The following is a 17,293-nucleotide window of genomic DNA, read 5'->3' as shown; positions in this document are numbered from 1 at the left end:
GATGATCATTAGCTCTCAAAACCAACACCAAGGCGCAAAATGCTACTTTCCAAGAGAACCATATAAAAAGAGAAAAAGAAAGGTGCATAGGATGGTATCACTAGACATGGATGTTAATAAGATGACATCTGTCAAAACAACAGGGAAAAAAGGAAGAGCTTACCAAGAAATAATCAGCGACAGGTTTCTTCGCAGGCATGCCCCTTGTATCCTGCGCTGCAGCCTCAAAGACACGATATCTCCTCCCGGGACTGATGACTCTATTATCTGTAACAATGCCGTTGCTCCGACCATATTCGCCGTTGCTGCGGGCGACAGTGCCACCACCGCTGGCGTCTTCACCAAGCTCAAGGATAGCGGCAACATTGCCGCAGCGGTAGCAATAGTTTGGAGCAGACCAGACAGTGACGATACCGCCATCAAACATCTCTTTGTATCCCTCCATAACAAGCTGGTGGGCCCGCGCTACAAGAGACAAGCCGTTGAGATGGTTGAACTGTTTGACGATATCGCCGCCGAAGAGGAACCCAGCCCCACGAGGACTCAACCCCCAGCCTTCGATCTCATCTGGATCTGACCAGAGCAGATCACACATGGCACCTTCATGTGGCACCTCTTGCTTGCGGTCAATCAGTCGAATTTTATCGACAGAGTCAATCAGCGGTGATAATCCACCGTGTACACAGAGCACCGCACCAGTCCGGCTAGTGGTGGCGCTGCCGTTGCCATCGCCACTGGCACCTGTCCCCGGTGCACCCGATCGTGAGGGCGCGGCAGCCTGGCCTGGGGCGGCGGAGATGTCTCGTGGCGGGGAGATATTTCTAGAATCTGTAGATGCATTGGAAGACGAACGCTGTCGCGGGCGGTAAGTGCTCATCATTACCTCGCCTCTTGAATTCAGTGCTTCTGTTTCCAGCTCGCTGTCAGCCGGCATGCTTGATAGTGCTGTGTTGGAGGTGGGTTCTAGCGTCGAGCTCGCGCCGAGCACGATCGCGCCTAGGGCCAGGTAGTCGAATACTTCGCAGCAGTACCGCCATACGTTTGCGCTTCCGTATTTACGAATGCATTCGTCGTAAAATCCATATACTGTTGTGATTTGGCGTGATTCATGGTTGCCGCGGATCAAGGTGATGCGGTCGGGGTATCTGACTTTCAAACAAAGGAGGAGAAGGAAGGATTCAAGAGAGTAGAAGCCACGGTCGACAAAATCGCCCATGAAAAGGTAGTTGGTATCGGGAACATCGCCGCCGACGCGGAATAGTTCCATCAGATCGTGGAATTGGCCGTGGATATCGCCGCAGATGGTCACGGGGGCGTCAACGGACACGACATTGCCTTCTTCAATCAGGAGCTCACGCGCCTTGTAGCACAATTCGCGCACTTGGCTTTCGGGGATCAGGCGGCAGCCCCGCAGCTGCTCGATCGCCCTACAAGGCAAAAAGCATTAGTTTGACGGTGAAGGATGGGGGTGTAGAGACTTGAGGGGTTGGTGTCATACCGGTCTAGGTCACTCATCTTGTCGAGAGAGGGAGGGGAAGGAAACGATGACTGTGTCGAAGTCAAGAACTCCCCAAAGAGAAATCAGATAGCTTAGTTCTCCGAAAAGTACAGTCTCATCTTCGCGAAGCTATGATGCACGACGCAGAGACTTGAGACAAGCGGAACATCCAATCACGCGGGAGCCAGATAAGATTAGATGCACCCAAAGCCTTTGCTGTCGTTTTCTCTCCGCACGTTTCCTTTGAGAGTCACTTCACATTTGCCGTCGGAGGTTCAGAAGCTTGTCAACTTGGACAATTATTACTGAACATTCAATTGGCCTCCTTTTGCCTTCTATTTCTTCCCTCCCTGTCCGACTAGTTATACCAGCCCGGTCCGAGCCGATGGCCTGAAAAATTCCAGAACCAGTCGGCCGCGCCCACCTCGTCTCAATTGAACATCAATACTCGTTCTCTCCCACTTCATACACAATGCCGCCACATCTACATCCTCGGTCGCGGTCAACCACAGGCTTATTTGCCGGCACCCTCCTCGCTTCTCTCCTAGTTGTCGGCATGCCGCACGTCTTCCCTTGTCCGGCCCCACGACGCACCTTTGCCGATTCGGAGATGACCATGACAGCCGATGGACAACATGTGCCACGTTTCCGACGCAGACGGCGAAAAGATCTCGAAGTGGGCCCAGAGGGCAGCAAGCCCGGTCAGCCCGCGCCAGCTGTTGTGGACGAGGAGGTCTCAACATTCCTTCAGATGGAGGAGGAAGCGGACAAACTCTCACATATCAATCGAGAATGCCCTGTTCCCAAACCCAAGGGTGTTATAGGGGAATTGCTGGGTTTCCGAGATATCCAAGCGAATGGGCAGCACCAGCCAACCGCCCTGTCTGAAGGAGACCAATAATGCGTGCACGTCGACACATTCTCCTTTAGATTTTCTGCATTTTGTTTTCTCGGCTTGTTTAATGATACCATGGATTTTGACAATAAGGGTTAGGTGGACCGGTGGATGTTTAGAAGCACATTTTACCTACAACATTTGTATTTTCTATGTACAATGAGATGTATAAAAGCAAATACCAATCATATTAAGACTCGAAATAGTCGAAAGGTATACAATGGTCCTAACCAAAATGTGCTACCCCCAGTTTGAGTGCAATTGTAAACGCGTTATTTCGTAGGCGGACCCAGCTCCGGCCACCTTGAATATTCCCCCGTCAACCATCGAGCGTATCCACCATGGCATTGACAGCCCAGAGCTTCGTCTACGACGTGCTCACTAATCAGCGGCATACAAGATGGATTGCGCCTCTACTCATTCTAGGCGACGCGCTACTCTGCGCCCTCGTCATATGGAAGATCGCTTGTAAGTCTGCATCCAGATGTCGCGTACTGAGCCAGACCCAGCTAACCAAGCAACAACCACAGATACTGAGATCGACTGGTCGACGTACATGCAGCAAGTCTCTCTATATATCTCCGGCGAACGCGACTACCTCCTGATCAAAGGCTCAACCGGTCCCCTCGTCTACCCCGCCGCCCATGTATACATCTACACCCTCCTCTATCACCTCACCAACGAAGGCCGTGATATCCTCCTCGGGCAGGCGCTTTTTGCCGTGCTCTACCTGGCTACACTGGCTGTGGTAGTTGCTTGCTATAGACAGACGGGGGCACCTCCCTACCTGTTTCCGCTCCTTGCTCTGTCCAAACGGCTGCATAGCATATTCGTTCTGCGCATGTTCAATGATGGCGTTGCGACTTTTGCTATGTGGCTTGCTATCTATCTGTGTCTGAGACGCAGATGGACGGCGGGTATTGCAGTGTGGTCTTTTGGGGTTGCGATTAAAATGACACTTGTGCTGCTTGTGCCTGCTATTGCGGTCATCACTCTTCTCAGTTTGGGGTTGGCGCGAAGTATTTCGCTCGGAGTTATGGCTGTTCTTATCCAGGTGGGTTCTTGACAAGTCAATTGAGTCCTGGGGAGTCGGCTAATGCAAGAAACTACAGGTCCTACTTGCGGTTCCCTTTCTGCAGACTAATAGTATAGGCTACCTCTCTCGGGCATTTGAGCTATCCCGCCAGTTCTTGTTCAAATGGACAGTAAACTGGCGGTTTGTAGGGGAAGGAACATTTCTCTCAAGGGAGTTCTCTGTGGGTCTGCTTGTGCTGCATATATCCTTGTTGGCTATCTTCTTCAGAAACTGGGTAAAACCTTCAGGGTCGAACATGGTTCGTTTCCTCCAGGATACTCTCCAGGGACGCCAAAAGACAGTTCCACTCTCAAGATCCTTCACTATGACCGTGATGTTGAGCTCACTGGCCATCGGCTTGCTATGCGCCAGATCCTTGCATTACCAGTTTTTCGCGTATCTCGCGTGGGCTACCCCCTTTCTTCTCTGGCGCGCAGGTGTCCACCCAGTTCTTATATACGCCCTATGGGCGCTGCAAGAGTGGGCTTGGAACGTTTTCCCCGGCACAAACGCAAGCTCGGCGGTTGTGGTGTTGTCGCTCGGGGTCCAGGTCCTTGGCGTATTGTTCAATGGTTCGAGCGAGGTAGATAAGAACGGTGACAAGAGGAGCAGCCGCGGCGAGGCGATTGTCCAAAAATGAGAGATACCCCGGCCCCATCCTGAGGCGCGCATATTTCGAGAATCATTGTTAGAGCCCCGAATCCCTGTGTATCGTAGCGGCTGCCATTGAACAAACGCTTGGTGCCTTTGAAAGGCGATCATTCAGTCCGACTCGTCCGAGGAGGGCATTCGGCCCACACGAGACTCTTCCTCTTCGTCATCAGAGTCAGCAGCCAACACAACGGGCTGTTTCACGAATTCCTTAGGCCTGTGGGAGAACAATTCCAATTAGCGAATGAGTTTGTGGCTAATCCTATATCGAAAACACATACCAAAAGGGAGCCTTCCTCCAAGCTTTCTCGTCCCTGACGATATTGACAATTTCCCCTTCAATTTTATTGTCCCGCTCCTCCTGGCCCTTGGTATCGACCACCACGTACGAGCTGCGCTTGATCCAGATAGCTGAGCGGAATCGTGCAGGTAATTCGACGAGCATCTGCTTCTTATCTGTCTGTTCGACCAAGTAGATGTTGTTTCCGGTGGCTTTGATTGCTCGCACGATCTGCTGAGTGTCGGATAGCTCGTCTGGAGGGGTCAAAGTTCCCTCTGCTGTAGCCAGCATCTTTCTGCGAGGCGGTCCCATTGTTGAAGATGCAATTTAAAACGATGGATATCACAAATGCAGAGGACAGGTCAAGTGCAAGAGAAAGTTGGGGAGGAAACTAATTCTGCGGGAAATAATTTGATCTTATCGGCGGGGCTTCCCAAGGTTCCTCAAAAATAACCTTGGAAGTTGCGGGACACTCAAAAGTTTTGACTACATCATTCTAACCCATCTCCAGGGCTCTATTAACACACGAAACTGATGTACTATACAAGTTAGGTACCCCGCTGGCAAGATAGTAAAGTGGGAAGCAGTAGTTAGGTGAGAGCATCCAGGAATTTATACTATACTTCAACGACGCCCCGGATGGCACCTAGGCAATTCCTACCTAGGTAGGTAGGATAAGGCTTACTCACCATCCTCATGGGCTGAAGATGCTACCTCAGTAGGCTATGTTGTATATCTTATGAATCGAAATGTATCATTTCGCCTACATAACTTTGAGCACCTTCCAAGGTTCGTTCTACAACAATGGATGGATAGATCGTCCAATTATTAATATTACCCTGTCCGGGGTTCTGCCGCAACTAATTCAGCAAAGAACCGAGAAATCCACTTATCGACTCACCCCCATCAAGTACAGTCATGTCGTATATGACAATATCTCGCAAAGAATCCAAGATGAAGCTCATTGTGCTGGACCGGAGACAGACTGAATCGAAATCCATATAGGTTGGCAAACACTGCAAATATAGGAAGAAGCATAACTGCATATTTTGTGTAGTTCTTGGATTCTTTTAGTATTTTCCTTCACATGGAGCTTAGAATTTATGTTAATTAGCCTCAATCTTGAATTCAACACTCTGGTCTTTGATATATACAACATGGTAACTGCATAATGATAATTGTGCCAAGCCCACTAACACAGGTTACGCGCGTTGTTGTTTATCACGTTCACGGTCCACATCTTTGTATTGTCAAACATCATGCCCAGGGGTTCCAATTCGACCAACGGTCGCGTCTCCAAGACATCTGCCCCTACTCGGTCGCTGAATGAGCCAAACATCGCCGCATTGGAACGAGAGATTGCCGCACCTCATGATCAAGTGCAACACCAACTGAACAGCCCTGCGGCTCATCCAGCTCGTGTAGCTCCCAATACACTTGATGGGACACAGGAGAACACCTTGATTCAGTGGATTCGGCAAGTGAAGGGGCTATTCTCTCTTCCTATGCGACCCCTCATCGTGACCAGTGCGACCCAAATTCTTAACGGCGATGGAAATGGCGATGGGAACGAGGCCACTATCAGCAATGCATGGGTTGATCGCTTTATCAAACGCCTACCAGATGATCTAAAGCCACCTAAAGTACGATCAGTCAAGAAGAAAACGTATCGATGCGTCAGATCAAGAGACTTTGGAGCATTGGTATGGACGCCTGGAGGCTGTGATTGCCGAGGTATCTCCAGAGAATATCTACAACTTCGACGACACCATCTTCCAAATTGGCCAGGGAAAGAAACCTCAAATGGTCGTCACCAGGAGAGGCTTGGTCCCTTATCAAACTAGAACCTACTGTGAATGGATAATCACGATCGAATGTATTTCCGCCAACGGGTGGGCAGCTGATCCATTTACCATTGTCCAAGGCGACTACTATCTCGATGATTGGCTTACCTGCGAAGGAACTCCCGATGAAGCTATATTCATGGCGAACTCGAGCGGCCGGGTTAACGAGCAGGCTGCATGCGAGTGGATCAAGTTTTTTCATCGCCAGACCAAAGCTCGCACTGCAGACGACAAGCCTCGGCTTCTACTCTTCAGCGGCCAACCTCACTATTTGAGTTTCAGGTTCCTCCAATTTTGCGAGCAATACAAGATCATTCCCTTCAGCTTTCCGCCCAACATAGGACATCTTATGCAGCCGTTTGATGGCACACCTTTCAGAGATTACAAACGGTATTGGAGGTCTCAATGCATTATTTTAAGCATGATTGACGATGCTTATGAAGAGAAAACTGCTTTCTTCAATGGGCTCCCTTCTATCCGCGAGGAATCATTCAAATCTCAGGTTATCACGGACGCATTTGCCAACAGAGGCATTGTGCCATTTGATCCGTCCAAGATAGGTCAACCGCTTTGAGAGCCTCGTGGCGGCAAGTGGCAGAATGACGGATGACTAGATTTCACCCCAGGGAGAATTCAATGTGTAAAACCATCCCACTAGGTATAGAGATTATCGAGATCGGGAAAGACTAAAGGCACAACGCGGGCTTCGCAGGCATAACCCTACTAAAGATATATAGCTAGCGTTGTTTGATCGACGTTAGCAATCAGTACTGATCGTCATATATGGGAAACTAGCCAGCTGACTCTGTATACTATGCAGCCCTGGGGATAGTGTACATTGTCTGGGATTGCTACAAAAGTCCATGTGAGCGACGGTCGTTTCTCTCATTGGACCAACAAATGTATGTATAAATTATGCTAAATCTGCACGATAATGGTAAATGTAGGATTAATGCCCTATGTACTCAACTTGGAGCCTACGCCTTGCAGTGTATTTACCGTATCTTCATCTATTGGCCGTGAAACTAGTGACATCACCAGTTTCAGCCAAAAAAAGATTAAAGATGACCAAGTCAGATACGAAGACCGGAGTGCATTAGAAGCAACGAGGATTCCTACCATCCCTCAATGTATGCAGTAAGGGGTATGTGGCACGATCTCTGTGCCCGATGAGAAATTCCTGACAGAGCGGTGACAATTGCAATGTTTTACTCGTACAATATTGTACAATGAAGGTGCCAAGTGCCGATCACTCTTGTCAAAGGGTTCGGAAGTATGAGGCGTGTCCTGCTATACGATGTAGTCTGTGTCTGTAGATACTTACTCTGTATGTAAGAGTACGCCTGGTTTGGGCAATCCATAAGCAGCTATCATGCATAGAAATAGATATCGATAGAACACATAGATATATCTAGAAAGATTCACATGAATACTCTGTTAATACTGTCAATACTCTTAATACTTGTGGTCTCACACGACTTTTCGCCACTTCCTTATCGGAGGTGCGTGGTTGTACGGACTTCCCCAGTAACTCCCGCCTGGGTGACTTCCCTGGATCTGATCCATCGGGTAAAATTAGAGGATTCTCTTTCTTCTTACCTCTACCAATTTTCATACTTTCTTCTGCTTTTTCCTGGGTTTTATCAATTCAATTTCGGCTGTGAATCGACTGGGCGATCATTGCGGGCAGTCTGTCTCACATTTTCCGAAGTGGCATTACCCGCGCCCGTTGCGCCCCTTGTCAACAACAGCCCCGCGAATCCTCTCCCACCAACAACCCACCTTGACCTGGCGCAAGCGCACCCTTGAATTTTGAGCCAGCCTTGCTCTTTGCCCTCGTCACACCTGCCATCATGGATGGGGACGAGCTAATCGCCTCGGTCTTCCGCAAGATCGAGCGGGAGAAGGCCCTCATCACCGCTGCTAGTAACATGCGGCAGTCGACCGACAATCCCCTCGTGCAACAGAGAGTCGATGCCAACATCCGCGATGGTCGCAAGAATATCGCTTACCTGGAGGAGAAAATGAGGGAATTGCAAATCCGTCAGATGAACCAGGAAGGTGGCTCACCCGGCCAGCATGGAGGCCCGGCCCCCCGCCCAAAGACCACCCCGGGTACGCTGGTGAGCAAGGTGATGGCCACTACCCTCAGGGTGGCACCGGCTCGATGCCTTCCGGTGCCCCATTCTCCGACCCGCGACCTTATGCTCCGATCCCGAAGGCGAGGCCCAATTACACGAAGCTGGGTACGTTCTTGCATACCGCTCCTGCCAAACCCTATAAAAATGCTGCGCTGAGCTTAAACCGCTTGGAATGCTAACATAAATGGCCATGTCTCAGATCTGATCAAGTATGACACTCCGTACCTCGGGCCGAAAATCCAACTCATGCTGTCTCAATTGGAGTTCAAGCTGAGTGTCGAGATGCAATATAAAGCCGGTATCGAAAAGATGGTCCGCTTATACCAGGATGAGGGCGACCGGAAGAGCCGAGCGGACGCCGAGGGCCGCCGTATTGAGAGTAACCAAAAGATTCAGCTTCTAAAGCAGGCGCTGAAGCGATACGAGGATCTTCATGTTGATATTGAATCCGCCGATGCGCCGGACGGTATGAAAAAAGATATAGCAATTTTTGCTGCGGGCATAATGCGACATAGTCACTAACTGGTGTGCAGATGAGAGTCTTAGTAGTCCGAACATGCGCAAACCGCTGACTGGTCTACTGACAATGCGCATCCATGCAGTCAAGGACGTGGACCATGCGGCTAGTTCGCGATTTTCTCGAGGACCAGAGACATACATTGTCGTTAAGGTTGAGGACACGATCAAAGCCAGAACCAAGGCCACCCGAAACGACAAATGGCTGGACGAAAGCTTTTCCATGGATATCGATAAGGCAAACGAGATCGAATTGACTGTTTATGACAAGTCTGGAGATCGCCCAGTACCAATCGGTATGCTCTGGGTGCGCATTTCTGACATCGCAGAGGAGATGCGTCGCAAGAAAATTGAGACGGAACTCAACGCATCTGGCTGGGTATCCGCAGATAAGATGGGCGAGGGCGGATCCGCTCGACATGACCATGGCGGTTCTCCTATGGGCTCTTCACATGGCCCTAGCCCCGGAGGACGCCCGGGCACCTCGGGGCATGGTGCACATGCGCACCACGGTGGCGAGAGTACAAATGCTCCCCCGACTGTGACGATCGATTCCTGGTTTGCCCTGGAACCGGTTGGCCGAGTACAGCTTCAAATGAGCTTCGGTAAGACTAACTTGCCTTAACCCCGAAAAAGAAGCAGCGCCATTGTACTAACTGGATATAGCCAAACAATTGAAGGATCGCCGTCCCTTTGACATCGGTCTTAACCGTCAAGGTGCCGTGCGCCAGAAGAAGGAGGAGGTTCATGAGAAGCAGGGCCACAAGTTCGTCACCCAGCAGTTTTACAACATTATGCGCTGTGCACTGTGTGGAGAATTCCTCAAGTATGCTGCCGGCATGCAATGTGCGGATTGCAAGTACACCTGCCACCGCAAGTGTTACCCCAAGGTTGTTACCAAGTGTATCAGCAAAGCCAACTACGAGACCGATCCGGACGAGGAGAAGATCAATCACCGCATTCCCCACCGTTTCGAAGGGTTTTCCAACATCTCCGCGAACTGGTGTTGCCACTGCGGCTATCTGCTTCCGTTTGGACGCAAAAATGCCAAACGCTGCTCTGGTAGGCAATAATACTGACATCGGAGCTTCTTTCTAGTCCATACTTACTGACTTTTCCTATAGAATGTAGTCTCACGTGTCACGCTCACTGCACTCACCTTGTGCCCGATTTCTGTGGAATGACGATGGAAGCCGCCAACCAAATTCTCGAGACATTGATTCGTACCAAGCATCACAACAAATCTGCCTCTGTTAGTTCTGGCCTCAGCAACCGTACCCTTCGAGCAGGCGGTCCGCCGCAGCCCGCTCAAGACAACGCTGCCCTCTCCTACCCCCAGAAGCCGATGGAAGGACCCTACGGGGTTATTCCTAGACAACCCTCCGCCGAAGCGGTAAGCGCTGCCACTAACTCCTTCATGACCCCACAGTCACCAACTGCTGCTGCACAGGCTGCACAGCGCCAACAGATACCACCGAAATCGCCCACTGGACCTGCCGCCGCCGCTGCCGCCGCCGCCGCTACTGGGCTACGTAGCCCCCAGCAAGCCCCAAGTATGCAATTTCTGATCATGCGTTGAAAACTCTCGAAACTAATCAAATACTAGCCGAAATGGGCCGTCCTATGCTGCCACCCCAGGCAGCCCCGCAGCCTCAACACGCCCCTTATGACCCATCCCTCTATGCCAATTTCCCACAGCAGCCACCACCCCAGGCTATGCAGAAGGTACAGCCTTCACCTTATCCAATGGCCCCGCCTTCGCAGGCCATGCAGCAACAGATGCCCCAACAACAGCAAGTTGCACCCCCTATCAAGGACGATGCTGCAGTGCAGGCAAAGACTCGCATTGGTTTGGATCACTTTAATTTCCTTGCTGTTCTCGGAAAAGGTAATTTCGGAAAGGTCATGCTAGCTGAAACAAAGAGCTCCCGCAAGTTGTATGCCATCAAAGTGTTGAAGAAGGAATTCATTATCGAGAACGACGAAGTGGAGAGCACTAAGTCCGAGAAGCGTGTTTTCCTGATTGCAAACAAGGAACGTCACCCCTTCCTTCTCAACTTGCATGCTTGTTTCCAAACTGAAACTCGTGTCTATTTCGTCATGGAGTATATCAGCGGTGGTGATCTCATGCTGCACATTCAGCGTGGCCAATTCGGCCTCAAGAGGGCACAGTAAGTCCCATGTTTGGTCTTTGTCCTGTTTTGGGGTTTATAAATGCTCACATTCCTTAGGTTCTATGCCGCCGAGGTCTGCTTGGCACTCAAGTACTTCCACGAGAACGGTGTCATTTACCGTGACTTGAAGCTCGATAACATTCTGCTGACGCTGGATGGTCACATCAAAATTGCTGATTATGGTCTTTGCAAGGAGAACATGTGGTATGGTGGTACAACTAGCACGTTCTGCGGTACTCCTGAATTCATGGGCCCAGAAGTAAGTGGGATCAAGTCCATTGTTTTTTTTTGGAGTATTGATGAGCTAACTTTTGTTGTAGATTTTGCTGGACAAGAAGTATGGACGGGCTGTGGATTGGTGGGCGTTCGGTGTTCTCATCTATCAGATGCTTTTGCAACAGTCTCCATTCCGTGGTGAAGATGAGGATGAAATCTACGATGCCATTCTTGCTGACGAGCCTCTCTACCCCATTCATATGCCTCGCGACTCCGTGTCAATTCTCCAGAAGCTGTTGACTCGTGAGCCCGAGTTGCGTCTGGGCTCCGGTCCCACCGATGCCCAAGAAGTGATGTCTCATGCGTTCTTCCGCAACATCAACTGGGATGACATCTACCACAAGCGGGTTCCCCCGCCATTCATCCCCACGATCAGCAGTCCTACCGACACCAGCAACTTTGACCAGGAATTCACCAGTGTGACTCCTGTCCTAACGCCTGTACAGTCTGGTAAGATATTCTTTTTGGTGCTTTTTCGGTGCTTTCTGGAAGATGAACTTTAACTAACCTATCTTTTTCATTTAGTGCTTTCGCAAGCCATGCAGGAAGAATTCCGAGGATTCTCTTATACTGCTGACTTTGCTTGATTTCACCGATGTGTGATCGGGATAATTATTGCTTACTTGGACACCTGTCACGAGTTGTTAACGAGGGTGTCAATTCGGTTCATAGGCGGTTCAATGCCGACACGTCCGGTTTCTTCAGAGCGCCGCGGGTCTCCCGCCGTTTTCCAGCACTTCTTGATCTTCAAATTGCTTCAACATACCCAATCGCAGTTTCGTTTTAAGTGCCGGTGTGGACCGGACCTCATGACATGCTTCGACCGCCGGATATCATGGTTAATGAAACCTCCAGGTTGCTTTTGCTTTCTCGATTTCGTTGTGTGCTTATCTAAATTGCTTGCTCTATTTTTTCACTTTCAAGTTCTTTCTTTCTAAGTTTCCTTCCGACAGGTCGGGTTTATGACTCTATTCTATGTCGGGCATTTGATGTCCAAAAAAATGGAGAAGGGACGGGTTCCCATATGGGAATTGCGTGGCGTGGTTGAGAGGGAGAGTGTGTGTGATGAGAAATGACGAAGTTTGAAGATCTATGAAGATAGCGTAGGTTCCCTTCAGGGACTCTTGCGCGTTATGCCCGGTATTATGTTCTAGCGGTTCGTGGTATGGAGAGGAGATACAAATGCGAACTAATTTATCTCATCTGTCTACATGAATGTTGTAGTTGGATCGTGGCTTTATATGTACTTGGGCACATATAGATGCACACGTGTATATCAGATCCGGGTTGCGACTGCCCTTTCCCCTTTCAGATCGAGGGTTGCCCTAGGTACCTCGTTCCTTCCCAAATAGGAAGCCAAAATCGTGTGCCTTCCTCTTTTGCGCCTTCCTCTCTTGCAAAAACACGTACACGTTTCATTTCCAAGGTTGTTTACCTTGTGCTCCTCTTGCTCTTCTCTTCTTCTATCCTCTTCCAATTTACCACACCTTGTTACTGTTCACCAGCATTTTTTTCTTTGTTCCAGAAATAGATCAAGCTACCGAGGTCTATTCCAAAGATGCTGGCAAAAGCGAAAGGCCTGCTTCGTAGGGGCTTACGGGCCTTCGGTGGCCATACTGAGCCCGTGCCTTTGAGCAACAAAGAGAACCTGCCTTCGGGAAACAAAGAATCCTCGCCCCCGGGCAACAAAGAGCGCACCCCTCACTCCACTTCCAAGGTGAGCCAACCGCCCTCGAGCTCCAACCCCATCAAGAGATGGCTCGAGAACGTGTCTACTCCCGTCTATGGGTCCCCCATCAACAAGGTGCGACCAAGAGTCGATAATATCGACTTCCACATCAACTTCTCTGACAGCGTAGAACTGGGATCCCCTCCAGCCTGGTTCAACGAGACTTGGGACAACGATCCCGAGATTCGACGCTTCCTCTGTGGGGACGAAGTTCCTAACGACCAAGTGCATTCAGCATTTCGCGCAACTCACTACACCCCCCGCTACCAACCCGACACTACCATCAACCCACGTCCTTCTCCCTCTCCTGTTACCCCGGTCCTGCCACAACCGGCGGTCACAGCTCCTTCCCTCAACCACCCCGAGAAGTTGGCACGCTCCCCATCGCTGAACACAATGTCTAACACGGTTGTTCACTCCAATGAAAAGGGCCAGGTTGTAAGTTGTCTTTATCGCAACTTAACATATCACTTTGATCTCAGTTATCTCTCACTCACCAATCCTCTACCCGTTTACATTTTACTAACTTACATACTAGGTGACCTCAGCCCAAAAGCCGGCAATCTCCCCATCGCTGAATACTATTCCTGACACAGTTGTTCAGTTCAATGAGGTTGTAAGTTCGTCTTTAACGTACATATCACTTTGATCTCAGTTATCTCTCACTCACCAGTCCTCTACCCGTTTTACATTTTACTGACTTACATACCAGTTGACCTCAGTCCCAAAGTCGACAAGCTCCCCATCGCTGAACACCATTCCTGACACAGTTGTTCACTTCAATGAAAAGGGCCAGGTTGTAGGTTTTGTCTTTATCGCAACTTATCATATCTCTCACTCCAGTCCTCTACCCATTTTACATTTCGCTGACTTGCATACCAGGTGGCCTCAGCCCAAAAGCGAGCGTACTTCCCTGATGACACGGGGCCTCAGCACCCGGCTAAGCGAGCTAAACTCGAGCCAGAGAGCTCTGCGACAAAACGCAAGCGATCCGGGGACACCAACGATGACGACGAATGGGACTCCGATCCCCCCACCTCGCCTGAATATAAGATTTCCAGTGCGAGTGATGATGATGATAGCGACACCAGCGATGCTCCTTCCTCGCCATGCGTGAAGCGAGTAAAGAGGGATGCAAAGCAGGCCTCGGTCAAGAACGGCCGCTCACTTAAGTCCAAAGGCAAAAGAACCAGAAAGAAGAAGAAGAAGGCATGGGATTCGGATAGGTCAATGTCTGAGCCAAGTGACCTCGACTACGAGAGCGACGAAGAATACTTCATCCCGACAGGAGAGCGTGACGAGCTGCTCAATAATAAACTGACCCGAGAAAGGGCAAAGCGCCTACTTGATGCTGTGAAACTCCCGCAAGGCCATCACCTGTCACCAGACGTACAGCAGACTGCCCATCAACTTCTTACTCGTGGCTGCTTGCCAACCATCCATAGACACTGGGAGAAAGATTTCTCTACCCTTCCGGAGTCGCTGTTCTTTTCTGGGAAAGATGATAAGACCCAGCGTAAGGAATCTAACTTCGTCCTTGAAAATGACAAGGGCTCCGAGTTTTACGCGATCCGTGCATTTCAAGAGCTTTTAAAAATATGTGGCAATGTGAGGGATTACTGCAATATCCTTGATATCTGTCCTGGAATCTATATCAAGAAATCAATAGAGAAATACCTTCGCTGGGCATTGGCCGATGCTGGTGTCAGAGTCCAGCCGGACACACCTCCTGTGCACGTCATCTATTGCAAACATCAGGACGAAGACCCAAAAGAAGCCTTTGAAAAAGTTGCCAAAGCGTTGGAGAGCCTATTGGATACCTGGCAGGGCCAACTCGCCGCACCCCATGACGGCGAAGAAGGCTGGCCGGCATTGATTGGATACGTTCTCTGTGCACCTGTTCTTTCTGTCATCTGTCTAGACACCAATCCCCATCTGCAAACCCTAACACAAGGAATCAAGTTCCTTGGCCATTTCGACCTTTCCGATTTTGACCAAGATGTCTGGAACACCCTGGCTATCGCGATCCTCGTCATGCACATCAAAAGGACCGTGGCCAAACTCGCCAGGATCTACGGTGACAGGTTTGTAGCCTCGCTCATTGATAATCCTGCCATGGGTTCACCGGATCCTGATGGTTAAGTTCCATCATGTTACACTGATATATATATACATGAGATTCTCTTACCTGCAATCACTCTTGGGGGAATTTTTGAGCCCTCATTGGCAATTTAGCGTGTGAACCTCCATGTACCATTAGTTTAGTGAATGACGTGATCTAACTTGATTTTTTTCACTATAGACAATGTACAATATTGTAGATGATAGGTTCAGGCCAAGTATGAATGCTCATGCATGCTAGTGGAGCTCATTTCATGCCTGAAGCAACTGTTGCCAATAACAGAGTTGCTGCGACGAACCTAAGGATTGATTCGTCAAATCTCCACTTTTGTTGTTGAATATTCGTCTTCGCACTCTGTTCTCCAATGATATTCGAACCATCCCTTGTACTTCGATGAACTCGATCTGAAGAATAATAAAGTGTGTTGTTGGGAATCCAGAGAGCTCCTAGCGCCCTAAGAAAGAAAAAAAACCTTACACGATGATCGAGGACAATCATCGGGCCACAGAATCATCCCCTTTGCTGCGCGACATCGACACAGAAGCAGCAACCAATTCCAAGAAGTCAGGATGGCGACAAGAATTAGCGATTATCTCGCGATACTCAGCCCCTCTCATGATATCACTCCTGCTTCAACATGCATTAACCGGTTCTAGCATCTTCATGGTGGGCCATCTGGGGAAACGGGAGATCGGGGCCGTGAGCTTGGCCAATATGACCGCCCAGATCACTGGATATTTTGTCTTCCAAGGGCTCGCAACATGCTTGGATACTCTATGTCCTCAAGCATATGGTTCGGGGAATTTGACCTTGGTCGGGCTTCACGTTCAACGACTGACGCTTTTCATGCTTGTCCTCACAATCCCAATTGGAGCTATATGGTGGAATGCGGATCGAATTTTTCTCCTTATTCTACCATCTGAAGCCCAGGAGACGGCTCTTCTTGCAGGGCTATATCTGAAAATTGCCATCGCGGGCGCTCCCGGCTATGCTTGCTTTGAGTCCGGAAAGCGATTTTTCCAGGCACAGGGATTGTTCAGTGCTAGTCTGATAGTTCTGTTGATATGTTCTACATTGAACATTTTCATGGGATGGCTATTTGTTTGGGTACGTCGTTCAACCTTAGAATTCCCCCGTGCCATTCACTGATATCCCTTATTTTCCAGAGACTGCAATGGGGCTTCATCGGTGCGCCTATCGCTGTCGCCGTCGCAAACAGTCTTCTGCCCATCTTTCTGGCATTCTACGTCATTTTCATCAAGGGCTCTGAATGCTGGCATCCCATTTCTGCCGAGATATGGCGCGGCTGGGGGCCAATGTTGCAGCTTGCCATCCCAAGTTGGCTAATGATCGAAGCCGAAGTCCTCGCGTGGGAATTCATGACCCTCATCTCCTCCCGTCTAGGTGCAACTGAGCTTGCAGCCCAGGCTGCTATGTCTACGCTTTCAGACTTCGCATTCCAAATTTCATTTTCCGTCGCTGTTGCTGGTGGCACACACATGGCCTATCTGATCGGATCGGGCTTCCTCCAGCGTGCGGCAACAGCAGCCAAGGTTATGGTTTTTGCTAGCTTCGGTGCTGGTGTAACAAATATGCTTGTGATTCTTGCTTTCCGGGGAGTCATTCCGGGATTATTTAGTGACATCGGCGAGGTCTGGCACTACATCTTCTTCTTGCTTCCATTGGGTGCCGTCCTTCAAATTCCCGACGCCGTGGCCACTTCCCTCAATAGCTTGCTGCGGGCTGTGGGACGACCGGATCTGGGTAGCTATGTTCAGCTCTCGATCTACTACCTCGTTGGATTGCCCCTGGGCATTGCTTTTGCATTTGGCTTGGGATGGAGCGTTTTAGGGCTATGGTGTGGAATACTTATCGGCCAGTCGATCATTGTGTCGATCGAGGGCTTTTATTTCTGGAAAATGGTGGACTGGGCGAAGGCGTCCCGAGAAGCGATAGAGCGGATGTGATCATGCAGAGAAGAGAGCTTCTCAAGGTTGAGCGACGGGCGGGATGGCTTCGAAATCCATAAAATATATCATAGCATGCACGACCAATATAGAATACGTTTCCTACTCTTGTCTGCTTAAGAATT

At 49.8% G+C, this 17,293-nt stretch overlaps 8 protein-coding genes across 8 annotated transcripts; 6 read left to right on the top strand and 2 right to left on the bottom strand.

The window, feature by feature from the left end:
• Nucleotides 1–97: 97 nt before the first annotated feature.
• On the bottom strand, nt 98–1,515 carry N7489_000968 (serine/threonine-protein phosphatase; the record flags this gene model as incomplete). The annotated part of the gene is made up of 3 exons (XM_056706723.1): nt 98–100; nt 164–1,427; nt 1,499–1,515. The coding sequence occupies 3 exons, from the start codon at nt 1,513–1,515 to the stop codon at nt 98–100; spliced, it is 1,284 nt and encodes a 427-aa protein (XP_056571025.1).
• A 455-nt stretch (nt 1,516–1,970) lies between these two features.
• Nucleotides 1,971–2,399, top strand: N7489_000967 (uncharacterized protein; the record flags this gene model as incomplete). Its single annotated transcript, XM_056706722.1, has 1 exon — nt 1,971–2,399. The coding sequence occupies one exon, from the start codon at nt 1,971–1,973 to the stop codon at nt 2,397–2,399; it is 429 nt and encodes a 142-aa protein (XP_056571024.1).
• A 335-nt stretch (nt 2,400–2,734) lies between these two features.
• On the top strand, nt 2,735–4,108 carry alg3 (dolichyl-P-Man:Man(5)GlcNAc(2)-PP-dolichol alpha-1,3-mannosyltransferase; the record flags this gene model as incomplete). Its single annotated transcript, XM_056706721.1, has 3 exons — nt 2,735–2,861; nt 2,924–3,447; nt 3,506–4,108. The coding sequence occupies 3 exons, from the start codon at nt 2,735–2,737 to the stop codon at nt 4,106–4,108; spliced, it is 1,254 nt and encodes a 417-aa protein (XP_056571023.1).
• Nucleotides 4,109–4,230: 122 nt separating this feature from the next.
• Nucleotides 4,231–4,711, bottom strand: N7489_000965 (putative eukaryotic translation initiation factor eIF1a-like protein; the record flags this gene model as incomplete). The annotated part of the gene is made up of 2 exons (XM_056706720.1): nt 4,231–4,336; nt 4,401–4,711. The coding sequence occupies 2 exons, from the start codon at nt 4,709–4,711 to the stop codon at nt 4,231–4,233; spliced, it is 417 nt and encodes a 138-aa protein (XP_056571022.1).
• Nucleotides 4,712–5,658: 947 nt separating this feature from the next.
• On the top strand, nt 5,659–6,817 carry N7489_000964 (transposase; the record flags this gene model as incomplete). The annotated part of the gene is given in 2 exon segments (XM_056706719.1): nt 5,659–6,042; nt 6,053–6,817. 2 exon segments carry the CDS (start codon nt 5,659–5,661, stop codon nt 6,815–6,817), a joined length of 1,149 nt encoding a protein of 382 aa, XP_056571021.1.
• A 1,279-nt stretch (nt 6,818–8,096) lies between these two features.
• On the top strand, nt 8,097–11,937 carry pkcA (protein kinase c; the record flags this gene model as incomplete). The annotated part of the gene is made up of 11 exons (XM_056706718.1): nt 8,097–8,366; nt 8,396–8,489; nt 8,584–8,850; nt 8,918–9,505; nt 9,567–9,962; nt 10,025–10,293; nt 10,330–10,453; nt 10,507–11,071; nt 11,132–11,333; nt 11,395–11,800; nt 11,876–11,937. 11 exons carry the CDS (start codon nt 8,097–8,099, stop codon nt 11,935–11,937), a joined length of 3,243 nt encoding a protein of 1,080 aa, XP_056571020.1.
• Nucleotides 11,938–12,908: 971 nt separating this feature from the next.
• Nucleotides 12,909–15,221, top strand: N7489_000962 (uncharacterized protein; the record flags this gene model as incomplete). The annotated part of the gene is made up of 4 exons (XM_056706717.1): nt 12,909–13,517; nt 13,618–13,695; nt 13,792–13,878; nt 13,962–15,221. The coding sequence occupies 4 exons, from the start codon at nt 12,909–12,911 to the stop codon at nt 15,219–15,221; spliced, it is 2,034 nt and encodes a 677-aa protein (XP_056571019.1).
• A 460-nt stretch (nt 15,222–15,681) lies between these two features.
• N7489_000961 (MATE family efflux transporter) lies at nt 15,682–17,168 on the top strand (the record flags this gene model as incomplete). Its single annotated transcript, XM_056706716.1, has 2 exons — nt 15,682–16,308; nt 16,368–17,168. The coding sequence occupies 2 exons, from the start codon at nt 15,682–15,684 to the stop codon at nt 17,166–17,168; spliced, it is 1,428 nt and encodes a 475-aa protein (XP_056571018.1).
• Nucleotides 17,169–17,293: the final 125 nt, after the last annotated feature.

This window comes from Penicillium chrysogenum, assembly GCF_028827035.1.
Source record: "Penicillium chrysogenum strain IBT 35668 chromosome Unknown utg000001l_segment0_segment0, whole genome shotgun sequence".
NCBI classification, from domain to species: Eukaryota; Fungi; Ascomycota; class Eurotiomycetes; order Eurotiales; family Aspergillaceae; genus Penicillium; species Penicillium chrysogenum.
Note: the sequence above shows the minus strand (reverse complement) of the source record. Positions and strands in the feature narration are given on the sequence as shown.